General features: G+C 38.3%; 1 protein-coding gene across 2 annotated transcripts in view; it reads right to left on the minus strand.

The window, feature by feature from the left end:
- Positions 1-830: 830 nt before the first annotated feature.
- The window catches only part of FBXL3 (F-box and leucine rich repeat protein 3), an 86,151-nt gene continuing 67,232 nt past the window's right edge, over positions 831-19,749 (minus strand). The window contains exons 1-4 of one of the 2 annotated variants that reach the window (XM_007501470.2): positions 8,842-9,050; positions 6,692-6,863; positions 3,321-3,525; positions 831-1,131 (exon numbers count right to left, since the gene is read on the minus strand). In XM_007501470.2, coding sequence (XP_007501532.1) covers positions 939-1,131; positions 3,321-3,525; positions 6,692-6,863; positions 8,842-8,952 — 681 coding nt within the window. In that variant the 5' untranslated portion in view covers positions 8,953-9,050 and the 3' untranslated portion in view covers positions 831-938. Of the gene's footprint in view, positions 1,132-3,320; positions 3,526-6,691; positions 6,864-8,841; positions 9,051-19,749 lie in introns of those variants that run through there. The other variant, XM_056807231.1, reaches the window with a different exon arrangement.

The following is a 19,749-nucleotide window of genomic DNA, read 5'->3' on the forward strand; positions in this document are numbered from 1 at the left end:
CCTGCCACATACATAGACCATCTGTCAGAGATGGCAGATGCAATCTTAGGTTTAGAAGCAGATAATGAAGAGGCAACTGGCCACATTCATAGACAATTTCTTAGGGGATGCACAGCCAAATGGAGAATATTCTTTAAGAACTATTTCCCTAAATATGACTCAGTTTCCCTAATTGAATTGAGAGTGGCGAAGGTTACCTATATGAAAACAATTCAGATCAGAGTAAGGAAGTTCAAGACCTGAAAGATAAGTTAGAGAGGACTGAAAAGGATTTGAAACAGAAGGAAATTGAAGAAATTAAAATTTTGAACATGGTCAGAACATACACAAAACCTGTTTCCCAGAAACCTAGTTACCAGATAAGCAGTTGCAGGTTCCTGTAGCAGCTCTCTAGTCACAAGCCAGAGGACAGCAGTCATTGCAAAAAGAAAAAGTTTCCAGTCAGTTTACCTCTCTATTTCACTAGCCTTGGAACTGATCCTTCGTACTGATTCTAAGACAGAAGTTAAGGGTTTTTTTTTTGTTTTTAATTATACAACACATTTTTCAAAGCCAAAGCTACCTTACCTACCCCAGTAACAAGTGGCATCTGTGAAAGATCCAACCTGGAAGTTCAGGGCAAAGGCTTTGGAACATTCTGCTATCCATCTGCTTGAAAGGTAGAATTAATACGATGACTTCTTTTTGTCAAAACACACAAAACAGACTAAGAATGATAATTTGCTTGTCTTTTACACTGCATTTCTCAATGAAGTAATGAGTGTTGCTTAATAATATTTGGGGTAAAAATAATGTTTAAACTGGTTTAATAAATGCGACACAGAATCCACTTGGCTACAATCGAATCTTTTATTGGAGTGATCCAGGAAAACAAAATGTCATATTTAAACCATTGCTCTTATACTAAAGTGATGCTGAACAAGAATCAGAGTGACAAATCAAGCCAGCTTTAAGACTTCGCCCACCATTGTTCCAATTCCATCAAAAATTTCATGCAGAGGAGCCTTGCACATGAAAGCACAAGTAGTGACGATTTTGTTGGTAGAATCCACATGGGATTCACCCACATTCTTACAAATATGCTTGCATCCAAGTTCTTGTATAGCAGTGGCTGTTTCAGCATCGGGAAACCTATGGGAAGAAAGAGAGATGTGATAGAAAGATAAAGCACACAGTTTGTGTGGCAGTGGGGAAGATCTGGTTAGATCCCACTGGCCTCAGTCATGAGCAGCAGCATTTAAGACCAAAGCCAGGGGCAGCACGGTGGATAGAGAGCCAGGCCTGCTGATGAGAGGCCCTGAGTTCAAATTTAACCTTAGACACTTCCTGGCTGTGTGACTCATGCAAGTCACTTAAGCCCCATTGCCTAACCTTTACCACTCTTTTAACCTGGAATTCTAAGGCAGAAGTTAAGGGCAAACAAAAACATAAACAAAAAAAGGATCAAAGCCAACGGAGGGGAGGGAAAGAGCATGATTCATGCAACCATGGAAAAATACTCCAAATTAAATAATTAAATAAATGAATTCTGAAAATAAATAAATAAAATAATATTTGAATTTTAAAAAATCACAGCCAGCTCTCTGAAGACAACACTCATTCCTACATTGAAAAGATAAAATGTTTCAATTTGATGGTGAAAACTAAGCATCCACTAAGATGACAGAAAGAGTTAAAAGTATGAAATCCTATGGCAAATCATTATGGAAAGTGTTATTTGGTTCATGTAACTCAGCAACATAATATAACCAAACAGTTGGAATGAACACATTTCTCTTGTAGTTGAGGAGGGGAGAGGGAACACTGTATCTCTGATCTCATTCAAGGCTACTATCCTTGCTACTCCAAAACAATTTCATTCAACTGAACAAGCCCTTATTTGTCTTCTCTGTTTCAGGCACTGTGCTACCAACTGGTAAAAGACAAAATGGAACAAATTCTTGCCCTCAAGAAGTTTGGGTCCTACTGGAAGGTCACAATGAAAACACTGCTAAGTAAAGTCAACCTATATACAAAGTAATTTTTTTGGAGAAACTAAAAACTGGAAAAATCAGTCAAGGTTTTTTGTAGCATCCAGCACGTAAATTGAGTCTTGAGGGAAGCCTTTGGTTCCAAGGGGGGGAGTGAGAAGAGAGGGCAGTCCAGGGACATGGGGCAGCCTATGCAAAAGCACAGAGATGGGAGATGGGATGGCACATGTGCTGAATATTAAGTACACCAGTACAGCTGGAACAAAGAGTATATGAGGGAGGAGGAATGTGTAATCACTCCGAAAAGATAGGCAGCCAGATTTGAAGGGCTTTAAATGCCAAGCTGAAAGGTCTTTTCTATCCTAGAGGTAATAGGAAGCCATGGAAACTTCTTGAGCACAGGAGGGGCCTGGTCAGACCTGTACTTTAGGAATATTAATCTTTTTGCTTGTTTGTTTTTCATTTTATTTATTTTTAAATATTTTTCCATAGTTACATGATTCATTTTCTCTGTCTGCTCATCCCTCCCCATTCTTGGAGTTGACAAGCAATTTCACTGAGTTATACATGTGTTATCACTTGATACCTCTTTCCATATTAAGGAATATTAGTTTGGCAGCTGTATGAAAGATGGATTGGACAAGGGAAAGGCTAGACCCAGGAAGATGAATTAGGGGGGCTAAGGCAAGTGTCCACGGAAGAGATGAGGAGGGCCTGAACCTGGGGAAAGGCTGTGTGAGTCAATAGGAAGGAAAATATAAAAGGTACTATAAAGACAGAATGGCTCCAACTTGACAACCAATTTAATATAGTATATAAGTGAGAATAAAGAATCAACGATGGCTCAAAGTGCCTTGAAGAATGGTGGTACCTTGAACAGGAGGGATGGATTAAACAGAAAAAGACAAGTTGTGTTTTCAATATGTTGAGTCTGAGATACTGAAAAGACAGACTTGTTAAGCTTGTTAAGCACTGACTAAACACAAGACATTACGCTAAGCAGCAGAGATACAATGACAAAGGCAAAATAGTTCCTGCCCTCAAGAAGCTTACGTTCTCATGGGATGCTACCACATGTATATAGACAAGTACAGGAAAAGTAACTTCAAGAAGTTGAAGACACTAACAACTGGGGGAAGTAAGGAAGGCCTCCTGGCAGGCGGAGGGGTGGGGCAGCACATAAATTGCATCTCATTCCACATTTCCACGGCCACCTGATAGTACTATTATGGAAAACACTTTGGCATTATAACAAAAAGGTCCCTTTTATACTCACTGGAGAAAGAGAAATAAGAAAGCACAAAACATGGCCCGCTCACCCGCAAGTAAACTTTTAGTCATTTTTCTTACCTTCCATCCACATTTTTATCATGGCCAACTGTGACTTCACAACCAGGGAAGACTTTGGCTGCCAGCACAGGGGATATACAGCACAACCCAATAGGCTTCTTAGCACTATGGAAGGCCTGCAGAGTAGCCTTGACAATATTATTGACAGTACAGTCCTTTCCATCCACAGCCCAGGAACAGAGGTTCTTGGCTACACCAAATCCACCTTTGGGTATAATGAGAAGTACCAGGACCATTTAAAGCAATTAAGAACAAGCATCTATGGAATATTTTGCAGTACTAAGTATGTGGAACTGAGAAGTTAGTTTATCACATTAACTGTAGAAAATTTAAATTGATATAACAGATTAACTTTGGTTAAAAAACATCTAGGAAAAAAAGGTAGCAGAGCAACCTGGATTTGTTAATATCTTCTGAATACATGGATAAAGGGAAAACAAATATAAAAAGATACTAACAGTAACCAGTTGACATATATAAACACAAAGGAACATTTCTGCCCAAAAGGAACTGACTCAGTGATAGAACAAAATAGAAAAAAAAAAGTTATTAACTGTATAATCAAGCTTCCATAACAACTAAAATCCAATCTAGGTACAAGACAAAAAATCTGGCTTACAGGTCAGACTGCCAGTATATAAAGCAGACAACAAAAGTTGACAAAAGCAACCTAATTATTTTATCCTTTACCAGTACTACACTTTCAAAATAGGAAACAAGAAGTCTTTTATAAATATAAAGTTAATTCTTTTTGTAAAAATGTATTTATTTTTATTTGGAACTGAACAACAAATAACATGAGTATTTCCATGTATGCAGTAAAAGAGAAGAAAAAAAAGAGGACTGTATATAACTCTGCTGTTGTCTATTAGAAATAGATTACTTTTCTTTTAAAGATTATAATATGATGAGGATGAGCAGGATATTTTCAGAAAAACCTGAAAGACTTGCAGAAACTGATACAAAATAAAGTGAGCAAAACCAGGAAAATACTGTACACAGCAACAGCAACGTTGTCTGATGATCAACTGTGAATGACTTCGCTGTTCTCAGCAGAACAGGTTCAAGACAATTCTGCAGTATTCATGATGAAAAATTCTATCTCCCTGCAGAGAAAAAACTGATGGAGTTTGAAGGCATATGGAAGCATACTACGTTTTACTTTATTATTTTTTTGGTCTGTGTTTTCTTTTACAACATGACTACAGCTGTATCTTTGAGGACAGTTTTCACAAGTTGCTAGAGCCAAATAAATTCATCATCTAGAGGCCAAATATCTGAAAACATAGCTGGGCAGGTCTCAAGGACTCAATCCACAATCCATTATGGATTTGTTTTCAGCTTAATAGGGTTTGTGAGAATTTGCACTCTGGTGATAAGACCTCTAAGAACTCCAGAGTGCCTCCACAAAGTAAAGAGTTTCCAAAAGCCCAAAGTAAAAATAGCAGATCAAAGAGTGCCCGAATAAATCAAATTTATCAAAGAAATATCTTCTCTTAACAGTAAAAGTAAAACCATTTAGCCTATTTAAGTAATTAGGGTCACTTGAAAAGTGGTTCTCTAAGGTTCAAAATACCTAAAAATATTAAATACCAAGTGTAGCATCAATCCTCAAGTCCAATCATTGTAGCAAAGTTATAATGGAATAATCCTGGTTGCTACAATGGGATAAGAATGACCTACTTTGCCAGTTTATCTTGTATATAATCCTGCAAAATCAATTGCAATCTAAAAAATAAATATACTGATATTGCCCATAACCATGATCCCAGATGATGACTTTCGAATACATTAGAATATACCAGCACTTCAAAAGAATGTTCCAAAATTCCCCAAATAATTAACTTTCATAATGAAAAAAGTATGCCATACTACAAAGTGGGAATGAAATCAAATATATAAATTGCTGTTTTCAGTATTCAAACCACTATAACCTAGCAAGCATTTATTAAGAGTCCATTATGTGCAAGGTACTGGGGATACAAAGACAAAAGAAAAAATACCAAAGAGCTTCCACATCAGTTAGCAGATAATCTATCAAAATTTCAGGCAAAAGAGAACATTAGTAACTACAGAAATCAGGAGAAGCTTCTTTCTCATAGGGAGTCCTTAAAGGATGTTAAGGATCAGAAGAGGAAGAAGAAGAGGCATGTGATACTGCCTCTTCCAGAGGTAGGAGAAAATGCAAAGTTTAAGAAACAGCACATTTGGCTAGAAGGTAGAATGTATGAAGAAAAGTAATGGCAAGTAAGCCTTAAGCCAGATTGAGAAGGGTCTTAAAAATCCAAGCAGAAAAAGTAGAAAAAATGTCATCTTAGAGGCAATAGGGAAGTCAATGAAAACTGAAAAACATGGCTAGAAGGAACACTTTTGACAGCTGTATGGAGTGAGGTCTGGAGGCAGAGGAGACCAACAGCAGGGAGACCAATAAGCAGGGTATTGCAATAATTCAAAGCAGAGCAAAACAGTTTAAGGTAGACCAAGTCAATTTCACTGAGACTATACTTTTTAAATTTATTACCAATTACATGTAATACCAAATTTCCACATAAGTTTTCCAAAGTTGTATGATTCAAATTGTCTCCCTCTCTTCTTCCCTCCCCCACCCCAGGGCTGACAAACAATTCAATCTGCGTTATACTTGTATCATAATGCAAAATGTATTTCCATATTGCTCAATTTTGTAAGCTAATAATCTAATAAAACAAAAATCCCAAAACATATACCCAAATAAACAAATGAAAAATCATATGTTTTCATCTGCATTCCTATTCCAGCAATTCTTTCTCTGGAGGTGAATGCATTCTTTTTCACAAAAGACTATAGTTTTTAAACAGTATCAAGTAATTACTACCAATACAAGCTACATATTTTACTTTGTGAGATAGCTTCACAGTTTTTAGCCCTGGAAGTGAAAGGCCCATGATGGAAGAGAAAGAACACTGGGTGTAAACCAGAGATGGGCTCCCAGCTCTTCTGTTAATTACCTAGGTGACCTTCAGCAAGCCTTTCATTCTTGAAGTGTAGGATCATAGAATCACAGAGCTAAAGCTGGAAGACACCTTCCAGTTCCTCCAGTCCTTAGTTTCCTCACTTGTAAAATTAGGAAGTTGCATTAGATCACCTTAAAAGTGCCCTCAAACTTTTAATCCTAAAATTGTCTGACCTTAGGACCCATAAATCCAACCCTCATTCAATTAATGAGGACACAAGCCAATTCATTGTCTTAGCCAGCACACTAATGCTTGAGCCAAATTTTAAATCCCAAATCAGTACTTTTTCCAATACACCATATTTTCTAGTAGGTGTGTTTTTCCCTCTAAACAATATATATTAAAACGAATAGAATAAGAGATTGTAGGCCAACTTACCAGGAAAAATAACCGCATCAAACTCACTGACCTTCAGGTCTGCCAAATCTTGAATATTACCTCGTGCAATCCTGGCACTTTCCACTAAAACATTTCTCTTCTCTTCTGTTGGGTTGCCTAACAAGTGATTAACTACATGCATCTGTTCCATGTTAGGAGCAAATATTTTTACCTTCAAAAACAGAAATGAAAAATAAATGGTACTATTGCATCTCTGCATTTTCTTTTTTAATCTTACAAAGTTGATAATAGGACTCAAGTCAGAAAGCCATGCTACAACAATATGGGCTTTCAGAGCATAATCAGACACATTAAGAATCCAGAGAAACTGCAAGTGTCTCTTGGGGGAGATACTCAACAAATAAACCCTCTTCATCCAGGAAAGTCAAACAAGTAACTGAAAATTGGGTAAGTTTTAAATAAGAGACATATTTGGAAGATGGAAGTTACCGCAGAAAAGAAAATGTTAGTGGTATTCTTCATAATGCTATTATTACTGAAGATGATTCTAATTTGGAATTTTGATATTTCATTCAGTCTTCAACATGAGAATGATTTTATAGATACAATTACAAGGAATAAAACATATGGAATTCTTAGCCATTCTCTTTAAATGCACCAAAAGCATACAGTTGTTCCTTGAATTCATGGTCATAGGGTACTCCCTGTATTTTTTTCCAAAAGAGGAGTCTAAATGGCTAATAAAATAAAATAAAAAGAGCAAATGGAAGGCTTACAGAAAAAAAAATCAATATTCACTTTATTAATTTATAAATCCTACAATTCCCATTAAATTTTGGTTTACTAATTCCTAGCACGTAAATTGTAGAGACTACATATATTAAGTAATCTGTTACTAAAATATGAAATTGTAGTTAAATAGATCACTTAGTATTAGGCTTAAACAAATCATCTCTTTTTTATATTTTTATTAATAAAAACAAATTCTTCCGTATCTTTGTTTTATATATATATATATATATATATACATATATATGTAAAATTCTAATATATATGTGGATTCATTGCTTCCCACAGAACATACACACGCACACTTTCTGGCACAAAAATTAAAAAAAATTTGCAGGGAAACAAAACCCAATAGCAACAACTTATAGACCTATAGAACGGATAGGTTACTTAACAATGATTCTGCACACATATCTTTGCCCTTAAAAGCTTTATTTCATCATTACTAGTATCTATTCTGTTGGGTTCCAAAAATTTTCTCCATTTAGTTTAAGATTTAATGGCATTGAGGAAGCATCATGCTTTGCTAAAGTATAGCTGGGGACCCTAGGTTCTAATTTTGGTTATACCACTAACTAGCTATGTAATCTGGGATGTCATTTACCTGTTGGGACTTTGTCTTCCTCCCATTTAAAATGAGTATTAAGCCTAAATGATCTCTAAGGTCTCTGACAATTCTTTTTTAAAAGCTACGACTGTGTAAAATGCCTTTTCTGCTAGATTGTTGTTGTTTTTTTAAATAAAGCCTAGATTGCATTTTACCCATCTGGTCACAGACAGTATAACAAGTTAGAAATCGACTGTCTCAAGAAGCAAAAACAAAGTTTCAAAGCCAGAAACAAGTGCATAATTAAAACAGAAACAAGGTAATCCTGGACAAAGCCAAGCAACCATCTTAAAAGAGGTGAATGTAGGGACGGAACGGGGAGACACTAAGGAAGGGAAGATAGTCTAGAAGAGGGAGTTCCTTAAAGTGGTCACTCGGAAATGCAGCCCGCTTTCTTGCCCTAGCTTTGCCTAGATTATGTCTCTTTCTTTGGGGAAGTCTCCATTTGCACCTCATTCCTTTGGCTGGTGATTCGGCTGGAGCAAGACAAGAGAGCAAGAGCCATGTTGATTGAAAATTTTAAAAAAAAACTATCGCAGGCAAATAGAGAGAAAGAGAAAGGAAGGAAGTTAGGCCTGCTAAAAAAAGGTCCTGCCTTTTCTAATTTCAGCCCAGGCCGACATTTGCGGGTTGGCCACGATTAGGGCTTCCTTTTCTCTCCCGGGCTCTAGACTCAAACCCCACTGCAGCTGCCGGGTAGTGTGCGTTCTCTAGGTCAAGGAGACCCAGACCACGCGTTCGGTCGGTCCCCTTCCTTCCCTCTTCCCTCCTCGGAGCCCGGCCCGACCCTGACCTCCGCCCCGCTGCGGCTGAGATGAACCATCACGGCCGAGGCTTCGTGCAATTCGCTTCCATCGAACACGCCGCAGCCGGCCAGGACTAGGGCAACCTTCCGCGGGGCCATGATGCCAGCGAAGCAGTCACCTCGGCGGCAGCGGTCAGACAGTGACTGTCCAGCGGAGCTCGGCAGCGTCACCTCGCGGCCGGAAAGGGCAACCTTTTTCCCCAGGACCGGCCCGCAGCCCCTGGAGGCCACTAAGGGAAAGGCGAAGAAGTGGTCCAAAAATTACCGGGGATGGCTCTGGTCCCCATTAAAAAAATTTTTTTTCATAGAAATTGTGTGGAGATGGAGGCGGGGGCGTGGGGATGGGAATAGGGGTAAGTGGGTCAAAGCAAGAAGCAATTAGTAAATGCCCTAGGTGCTCAGGCACTGTGAATACATTTGGAACATGAGGTGTCTAGTTGGAGGAAGAGCAAGGTGGTCAGGGCCTTTGAATCACAGAGATTTTTTGTGGGGGCGGGGAGGGTTGTAAGAAGACTAGAACACACCCAAGTTTGTAGCAGGGTCTCACCCCAAGAATGGGAGGCTCAAACTCCGTTCAATCCAGACAAAAAGAAATAGAATTTTATTTGAAGAGGTTTATTGTGGTATAATAGCCTAATAGCTGCTTGAATAGCCTGGGGACTAATCAGGTAGCCTTACAGCTGATGGAGCTGTTGGAAAAGCAGCTTCATAACCCGGGGCTGATGAAATAGCCCAATAAGTAACCGAGTAGCAGCCCCAGGTGTGGAGTCTGTGGAATCACAACCCCCATCTGTGTATTAACAGCCCCTGGTGTGAATCAGGATTGGCGTATTTATTAGGGTCTAGGTCCTCTCCTGGTTCAGGGAAGTCTTCACCTTTCCCCAAAACCCTGGAAAATGGTTGCTACCAAATTCAGTTGGAAGTGTAGTTTGGGGGTTGGCTGGTAAGGAATATGGAGTATGTGGGCAGATTTGAGGTATTCTTCTGGAGTGCCAGAGTCCTTAGTTTGCGTGTCCTGTGTTTCCCCATTGTCCACCTTGTCATGGTTTGCCAATGTGGGAGAGGTCTTGCTGCCCTTCTAGAATGGGGATATGTAGAGGGAGATACAGTACAGTCCTCACAGTTCAGAACTAAGGTAAAGAACAATATGAGTAATCAATAAAAACAGATTACACCTAAAGCTGATGGCCCAATATAGTATATTACTGAACCAGTACTAATGATTAATGCTTGCAATTTATGCATAGCTAATACTGCAGTTTATGTTGAACTAATGCTAATTAGTGAGAAATACAAGATTTCAGAGCATGAGGGTCCCTCTGTTCCTATTACTACCCCATCAGTTGGAAGATGAAGTATCTTGTTTAAGGACTAGCAAGAAGGTCACGGTCATTGGATCACTTGGATTTTTTGGTTGTTTTGGGGGGAGGGGGGGTTATAAGGTGTAAGAAGACTGGAAAGGTAGGGGAAGAGGGCAGGCTTGGAACCAAACAGGGTTTAATCTTTTATCCTAGAGGCAACTGGGATCCCTTAGAGTTTATTGAATGAAGGTGGGATGGGGTAGTGACATGATCAGACATGCGCTTTGGATATATTACTTTGATAACTGGGAGGAGGATGGACTAGAGTGGAAAGAAAATATATTCCATCTTGGTCAAGATATATGGTACCAAAATGATTTCAGAAAAAGCTAGAAATACCTGTAGCAATCAATGCAAAGCAAAATAATCAGAACTGGGAGAACATTGTACACAATAACAGCAATATTGTATAATGATTAACTATGATAATTTGGCTATGCAGTGCAATGCAAAGGTCTGGGACAATCCTGAAATGCTCTCTGCCTCCAGAGAAAGAATTGTTGGAGTCATCTTTCACATCAATGTATTTACGGTTTTATTTTGGGGTTTGGGTTCTGTATGAATTTGCTCTTACGACAATGACCAATATGGAACTGGGTTTGCTTAACAATAAAAATTTTAAAATTTTAAAAGATATATGCTACTAGCACTAGAATAGCACAACACCATAGGGATAGGAACAGTTGCATGAAAAAAATCCAGTGTTATGATCATCCAGGAGAAAAGAAAATTGATCATTATATTTAGAGTTTGAAGGCCTGAATTCAAGCCCCAACTCTGCCGTTACCAGCTGTGTAACTTTTTAAATTTCTCTTGACCTCTCTGAGCTCTGATTCAATTCAACAGAAATTTATTAAGCACCTATTATATGTAGGGCATACTGTAGTAAAGAGCTGAACCTGAAGCCAGAAATACCTGGGTTCAGATTCTGATTCTATGATACTGGGCAAATGGTTTAACCTCTCAGTACTAGGTAACTGTAAACCTTTGCATGCTGCTCTTACAAAACACTATAAATTGCCAAGATGGAGTAGATGTTGACCTGTACTTGTATTAGGCATGTTCTAAGTTCCTCACACCAATGAAATTGAAGGCCTATTTCTTTTTTTTTCAACCCTTACTTTCTGTCTTAGTAATACCTGTAGGACAGAAGAGTAAGGACCAGACAGAAGGGCTTAAGTGTCTTACTCTGGGTCACAAAGTTAGGAAATGTTTGAGTTCATATTTGAACCCAGGTCCTCCCAACTTCAGACTTGGTGCTCTATCCACTGTGCTACCTAGCTGCCCCTGGCCTATTATAAAAATAAAAGGCTAACTGTAAAACTAATAGGCAATGAATTGATTATGGGTTATAAACTCATTTTGATACTCTGCTTGTTGTGCTAACAAAGTATCTTCTGTTTATGTGAGTGAAGTGAAGCTCATAAATCAGCTTCTCTTCAGAGCCAGGCTCAAGGACACTAAAGAGACTCTGGGTATAAAAAAAATAAAATATTTATTGAAATATATAAGGATAAAAGGATTTCTAACTCTAAGGGATTCTAATTCAACCCAAATAAAACTCCCTGGTTCCGCAAGAAACCACTTCTCTTATTTTCACAGGCTACACTAATCCTTACTGATCTGACTAACCCAAATTTTTACTAATCTAAATAAACAAACAATATTATCCTTATAATTTTAATTTGCCTCTGAGTTATAAAAATAACAAAGGCTAGCTGGTTGAGTCTCAACAAGAATCAAGTTAGGGAGGAAGCAGAGTCAAGATGGCAGCTTAGGAGCAGCAATATCTCAGACCTTTGAAAACCCTTCCTTACCAATAACAAACTAAATGCTCCTAGGGGACTAAAAATCACACCTAACAAGACAGAGCAGGGTAACCCTTCTGCTGGACTCAACTCAAAAGGTATGCCCCCCAAAAGCTGAAATTCGAGAATTCTCGGGCTTAGGGGGAAGGCAGAGGGAAGGTCCCAGGACCCCTTCCCCCTCCCCCCCAGAGTGCAAAGCTTCCAGCGGCAACGGGAACCTCTGGGTTGGCAAAGGCACTGGTCTGGAGGGTGTACCTTGGGCAGGGCTGTGTTAGGTTCAGAGCGTCGAACACAGGTGGCTGGGAAACAGCTGGAGAGGGAGCAAAGAGATGGCAGCCTGGACAGGAGGGCTGACACTGTCCATATTGCTCTAGCCTTCCAGGAGGTTTTAGCCTCAGAGCATATCCAACCCTACCCAGCTGAACTTAATCCCATCAAAAGTCTTCAGAGCTCAGGGAAGCCAAGACCCCTGCCCCCCCACCCAGGGCACAAAGACTCCAGCAGCAGTGAGAACCTCTGGGCCAGCAAAGGTGCTGATCTAGAGGGTGTACCTTGCAAGCAGGGCTGTGCCAGGCTCAGAGCATCAAACATAGGCAGCAGGGAAGCAGATGGAGAGGGAACGAAGAGCCTTCCAGGAGGTTTTGGCCTCAGAGCACATCCAGCCCAACCCAGGTGAACTTAATCCCATCAAAAATCTTCAAAGCTCAGGGAAGTCCGAGCTCCAATACCGCTCCCTCACTGATGGCTGGACTTTAATCCAATAAAAAGCCTCCAGAGGACAGGGAAGCTCAAACTCCAACACTACTCCCCCAGAAACTGCACTGAGAAATCTGACAAAGCTCCAAGAGGGAAGACTGACAGAAAGCCCTAAAACCAAAAAAATGAGAGGAGCAAGAGCACAGACAAATACGGGGAGCAACGAAGGGGTAAATATGAGTAAACAACAGAAAAAGAAGAAAGAAATTACAATTGACAGCTTCTGCACAGGCAATGAACCAAGAACAAACAATACATAGGAGGAGGCAAGTAATAAAACAGAAATCCCAGTGAATTGGATACAGGCTTTGGAAGAACTCAAAATGCAATTCAAAACACAATTAAAAGAGGCTGAAGACAATTGGGAAAAGAATTTTAAAACTAAGATAAGCCATCTAGAAACAGAAAATAGTGTCCTGAAAGCAAAAATCAACCAGCTTGAAAATGAGGCAAAGGATATGAAAAATGAGGCAAAGAAGATAAAAGATGAGGTAAAGAAGATGAAAGAGGAGGCAAAGGAGATGAGAGATGAGGTAAAGAGAATGAAAAATGACCTCCAAAGAAAATCAGACCAGAAGGAGAAGGATGACCAAAAAGCCAGGGATGAAATCCGGTCTTTAAGAACCAGAATACAACAACTAGAATTAAGTGACCTCACAAGGCAGCAGGACACTAGAAAACAAAACCAAAAGAATGAAAAAATTGAAGAAAATATGAAGCATCTCATTCACAAAACAGAAGATTTAGAAAATCGTTTGAGGAGAGACAATTTAAGAATCATTGGTCTACAAAAAGACCATGACAAAAAAAAGCCTGGACATAATACCACAGGAAATTATTCAAGAAAACTACCTGCTATTCTAGAACAAGAGGGAAAAGTGGAGATTTAAAGAATCCACAGATCACCTCTTGTATTCAATCCCCAACTGACAACACCCAGGAATGTTATAACCAAATTCAAGAACTATCAGACCAAAGAAAAGATATTACAAGCTGCCAAGAAGAAATCATTCAGATACCATGGAACCACAGTGAGGATAATGCAGGATATGGTTGCATCCACACTCAATGACCGAAAGGCATGGAATATGATATTCTGGAAAGCAAGGGAGCTAGGTCTACAACCAAGAATCAACTCCTCAGCAAAACTGACTATATTCTTACAGGGGAAAGTATGATCATTCAACATAAGAGAAGAATTCCAAGAATTTGTAAAGAAAAGACCAGACCTGAACAGATAATCTGATGCCCAAGCAGTGAACTCAAGAGAATCATCAAAAGGCAATTTAAAAGGGGGGGGGGGAGGAGGAAGAAAAAGAAAACAAACCAAACCAACAAAAAAAAAACACTTTTTTAAGAGACTCAATAAGTTAAAATGATATGCATATCATTTTACATATCATATATATAAGAAAAGAGGTCATTGGTAACTCTTAAAAATTGTTATTTTCAACTGGGCAGCTAGAAGAATTACACTTAGAGGGAACAATGACAAAATCTATAGGATGAAATCACAATACATAAATAGGTATATAGGCATATATATGCATAAATACATATACAAGTATATATATGTGTATATATATATATATCTAAAAAAGAGGTTAATACTAAAAGAAATGGGAAAAGAAACAAAAGGAGGTAAAAAAAATGAGGTCACAAAGAAGCTCATGGCAGGAGGAGGGAGAACATCAATACACTGGAAGGGTAAAGAGGTTGGAGATAGGGAACACTCAACTCTTACGTGCATTGAAATTGACCCACAAAGGGAAGAACAACCCAATCCATTGGGGTAGAGAATAGATTTGTGCCTTATAGGGGAGTAGAACGATAACAAATGGACTGGTGGGGAGAGAAGCAGTACAAGGGAGGGAGAGGGTAGGGGGTTATTTTTAGAAAGACTGCAAAGCAAATAAGTGGGGGATAAGAAGGGAGGGGAGTAGAAAGGGAAGTAAAATAAGCGTGGGAACTAGGGGGATTGACTAAAAACAAACATTAGTGTAGAAGGAAATAGTGAAAGAACAAAAGGCAGGACAGGAGTAGAAATAAAAATGGTGGGAAATACACATATTTACAAAATATGTGTATTTCATAATCATAATCATAACTCTGAATGTGAATGGAATGAACTCACCCATAAAACACAAGCGGATAGCAGAGTGGATTATAATCCAAAACCCTAACATATGCTGCCTACAAGAAATACACATGAGGAAGGTAGATACACATAGGGTAAAAACAAGAGGATGGAGCCAAATCTATTGGGCATCAACTGACAAAAAGAAGGCAGGAGTAGCAATCACGATATCTGACAAAGCCAAAGTAAAATTAATCTAGTTAAAAGAGACAGGGAAGGCAATTACATCCTTAAAAAAGGAAGTATAGACAATGAGGAAATATCAGTACTCAATATGTATGCACAAAATGGCATAGCATCCAAACTTCTAAAGGAGAAACTAGGGGAGCTCAAGGATGAAATAGATAGAAAAACTATACAAGTGGGAAACCTGAACCTTCCTCTATCAGAACTAGATAAATCAAAACAAAAAATAAAAAAGAAAGAGGTAAGAGAAGTGAATGAAATCTTATAAAAATTAGAGTTAGTAGATATGTGGAGTAAAATAAACAGGGACAAAAAGGAATACACCTTCTTTTCAGCAGCACATGGTACATTCACAAAAATTGACCACGTATTAGGACATAAAAACATTGCAAACAAGTGCAAAAGAGCAGAAATAATAAATGCAACTTTCTCAGATCACAATGCAATGAAAATAATAATTAGTAAGGACACATGGAGAGGTCAATCAAAAATTAGTTGGAAATTAAACAATATGATTCTCCAAAACCAGCTAGTTAAAGAACAAATCATAGAAACAATTAATAATTTCATTGAAGAAAATGACAATGATGAGACATCCTTTAAAAACCTATGGGATGCAGCCAAAGCAGCACTCAGGGGGAAACTTATATCCTTGAGTTCATATATTAACAAATTAGAGAGGGCAGAAGTCAATGAATTGGGCATGCAAATTAAAAAACCAGAAAGTGAACAAATTAAAAATCCTCAGATGAAGACTAAATTAGAGATCCTAAAAATCAAAGGAAAAACTAATAAAATTGAAAGTCAAAGCACTATTGATTTAATAAATAAGACTAGAAGCTGGTACTTTGAAAAAACAAATAAAATAGACAAAGTACTGGTCAGTCTAATTAAAAAAAAAAAGAAAGAAGAAAACCAAATTGACAGTATCCAAGATGAAAAGGGAGACCTCACCTCTAATGAAGAGGAAATTAAAGCAATCATTAAAAACTATTATGCCCAATGTTATGGCAACAAATATGGCAATCTAGGTGATATGGATGAATACTTACAAAGATATAAATTGCCTAGACTAACAGAGGAAGAAATAGAATACCTAAACAACCTCATATCAGAAAAAGAAATTGAACAAGCCATCAAAGCACTCCCTAAGAAAAAACCCCCAGGACCATATGAATTAACAAATGAATTCTATCAAACAGTCAAAGAACAACTAATCACAATATTATACAAACTATTTGACAGAATAAGATAAGAAGGAGTTCCTCCAAATTAATTTTATGACACAAATATGGTACTGATACCAAAGATAGGCAGGTCAAAAACAGAGAAAGAAAACTATAGACCAATCTCCTTAATGAATATAGATGCAAAAATCCTAAACAAGATAATAGTAGAAAGACTCCAACAAGTCATCACAAGGGTTATTCACTATGACCAGGTAGGATTCATACCAGGAATATAAGGATGGTTCAATATTAGGAAAACTATCCACATAATTGACCATATTAACAAGCAAATGGACAAAAATCACGTGATTATCTCAATAGATGCAGAAAAAGCCTTTGATAATGTAGCATACCAGGCATGTTGGCATCTGGGAAGTATGATTAATGTATTGATATTGTATTACCAGACACATGGTCAGATCTCTTAATGTTCATTGTGTAATAGGGACAGTCCAGGGGACTAGCAACGGACGAGTAAATTCTTGGGCTGGGCGTGGATAGCCACGCTGCCTCAGCTCGGAGTACAAAATGTGGGGTCAGAGAACTGTCATTTACATAGCACAGTTCCATTAGGGCATTGCCCGGCTCAGACTACATACATTTGCAAACCGCAGGGTTGAATTAATCCCCACCTCTTTGATATCATCATTGTCAATTTGACCAATGTAAATACCCATGTCATATACGTTCCTAAAACCCTCAGTAAATACTGGGAACAAGCACAAAACTCTCTCCTTCTAACCCCTTTCTTACTCTCACTTTACTGGCTCTCTCCCTTCACTGCCTCTTTTTCTCTCTTCCTTACCCTCCTCTCCTCTTGCTGATCTTGCTTCTCTGTATCTCTACACTAGGGACAGGGGCGCCCCCAGGTCCTCTTACTAAGGCTTAGACTCTATTGTCTATAGGAGGCACCAGGAATCGAGACTCCCCCTTTTGTAGCAACATGGTCGTCCCCGTGCCTCGGCACCAGGGAGTGGTGACTCCCTCCACTTTTCTAGTGATGTTGTCGCCCCCAAAGCAGACTTTCTTGTCTAGGAGTATCAAGGGGTTGATACTCCCCACCTGTTCTCTTATTCCTCTTGCTTCCTCGGAGTTTACGTTACTTCCCATGTGTTTCAACTTTTGTCTTTTAGTCATTATTATTCTCCCATTTCCTTGGCCTCCTCTCTGCACCTCAGGTTATTCCCACAGATAAATGCAATAGGACTCCCAAGGGGGTCGCTATAGATAAAATACAACACCTATTCCTATTGAAAACACTAGAAAGTATAGGAAAAAAAGGCCTTTCCTAAAAATAATAAACAGTATATATCTAAAACCATCAACAAACATCATCTGCAATGGAGATAAACTAGTAGCCTTCCCAATAAGATCAGGAGTGAAACAAGGATGCCCATTATCACCTCTATTATTTAACATTGTACTAGAAACACTAGCAGTAGCAATTAGAGATGAGAATGAAATTGAAGGTATTAAAATGGGCAATGAAGAGACGAAGCTATCACTCTTTGCAGATGACATGATGGTCTACTTAAACAATCCTAGAGAATCAACCAAAAAGCTAGTCAAAATAATCAACAACTTTAGCAAAGTTGCAGGATACAAAATAAATCCACATAAGTCAACAGCATTTCTGTATATCTCTAACCCATTTCAGCAGCAAGAGTTAGAAAGAGAAATTCCATTTAAAATCATCCTAAAAAATATAAAATACTTAGGAAGCTATCTGCTGAGACAAACACAGGAACTATATGAACACAACTACAAGACACTCTCCACACAATTAAAACCAGATCTAAACAATTGGAAAAACATTGATTGCTCATGAGTGGGATGAGCTAACATAATAAAAATGACAATCCTGCCCAAATTAATTTACTTATTTAGTGCCATACCCATTGAACTACCAAAAAACTTTTTTACTGAATTAGGAAAAAAACATAACAAAGTTCATTTGGAAGAACAAAAGATCAAGGATATCCAGGGAAATCATGAAAAAAAAAATACAAAGGAAGGAGGACTTGCAGTCCCAGATCTCAAACTATACTATAAAGCAGTGGTCATCAAAACAATTTGGTACTGGCTAAGAGACAGAAAGGAGGATCAGTGGAATAGACTTGGGGTAAATGATGTCAGCAAGACAGTCTATGATAAGCCCAAAGATCACAGTTTTGGGGACCAAAACCCAGTATTTAATAAAAACTACTGGGAGTTTGTCTCAATATCTCACACCCTACACCAAGATAAACTCAGAATGGGTGAATGGTCTGAATACAAAGAGGCAAACTATAAGCAAATTAGGCAAATACAGAATAGTATACTTGTCAGATCTATGGGAAAGGAAAGACTTTAAAACCAAGCAAGAGCTAGAAAAAAATCACAAAATATAAAATCAATAATTTTGATTACATCAAATTAAAAAGTTTTCGTACAAACAAAACTAATGCACCCAAAATTTGAAGGGAAGCAACAAATTGGAAAACAATCTCCATTACAAAAACCTCTGACAAAGGTCTAATTACTCAAATTCATAAAGAGCTAAACCAATTGTACAAAAAAAAAACAAGTCATTCTCCAATTGATAAATGGGCAATGGACATGAATAGGAAATTTTCAGTTAAAGAAATCAAAACTATTAAAAAGCACATGAGAAAGTGTTCTAAATCTTTTATAATCAGAGAGATGCAAATCAAAACAATCTGAGGTACCACCTCACACCTAGCAGGTTGGCTAACATGACAGCAAAGGAAGTAATGAATGCTGGAGGGGATGTGGCAAAGTTGGGATATTAATGCATTGCTGATGGAGTTGTGAATTGATCCAATCATTCTGGAGGGCAATTTGGAGCTATGCCCAAAGGGCGATAAAAGACTGTCTGCCCTTTGATCCAGCCATAGCACTGCTGGGTTTGTACCCCAAAGAGATAATAAGGAAAAAGACATGTACAAAAATATTCATAGCTGCGCTCTTTGTGGTGGTCTAAAATTGGAAAATATGGGGATGCCCTTCAATTGGGGAATGGCTGAACAAATTGTGGTATATGTTGGTGATGGAATACTATTGAGCTCAAAGGAATAATAAAGTGGAGGAATTCCATGAGGACTGGAACAACCTCCAGGAATTAATGCAGAGTGAGAGGAGCAGAACCAGGAAATATTGTACACAGAGACTGATACACTGTGGTAAAATCGAATGTAATGGACTTCTCTATTAGTGGCAATGCAGTGATCCTGAACAACTAGACGGAATCTACGAGAAAAACCACTATCCACATTCAGAGGAAACACTATGGGAGTAAAAACACCAAAGGAAAACAACTGCTTGAATACATAGATTGAAGGGACATGGTTGGGGATGTAGACTAAATGAACATCCTAGTGCAAACATCAACAACATAGAAATAGGTTCTGATCAAGGAC

Source organism: Monodelphis domestica, chromosome 8, assembly GCF_027887165.1.
Source record: "Monodelphis domestica isolate mMonDom1 chromosome 8, mMonDom1.pri, whole genome shotgun sequence".
Classification (NCBI taxonomy): domain Eukaryota; kingdom Metazoa; phylum Chordata; class Mammalia; order Didelphimorphia; family Didelphidae; genus Monodelphis; species Monodelphis domestica.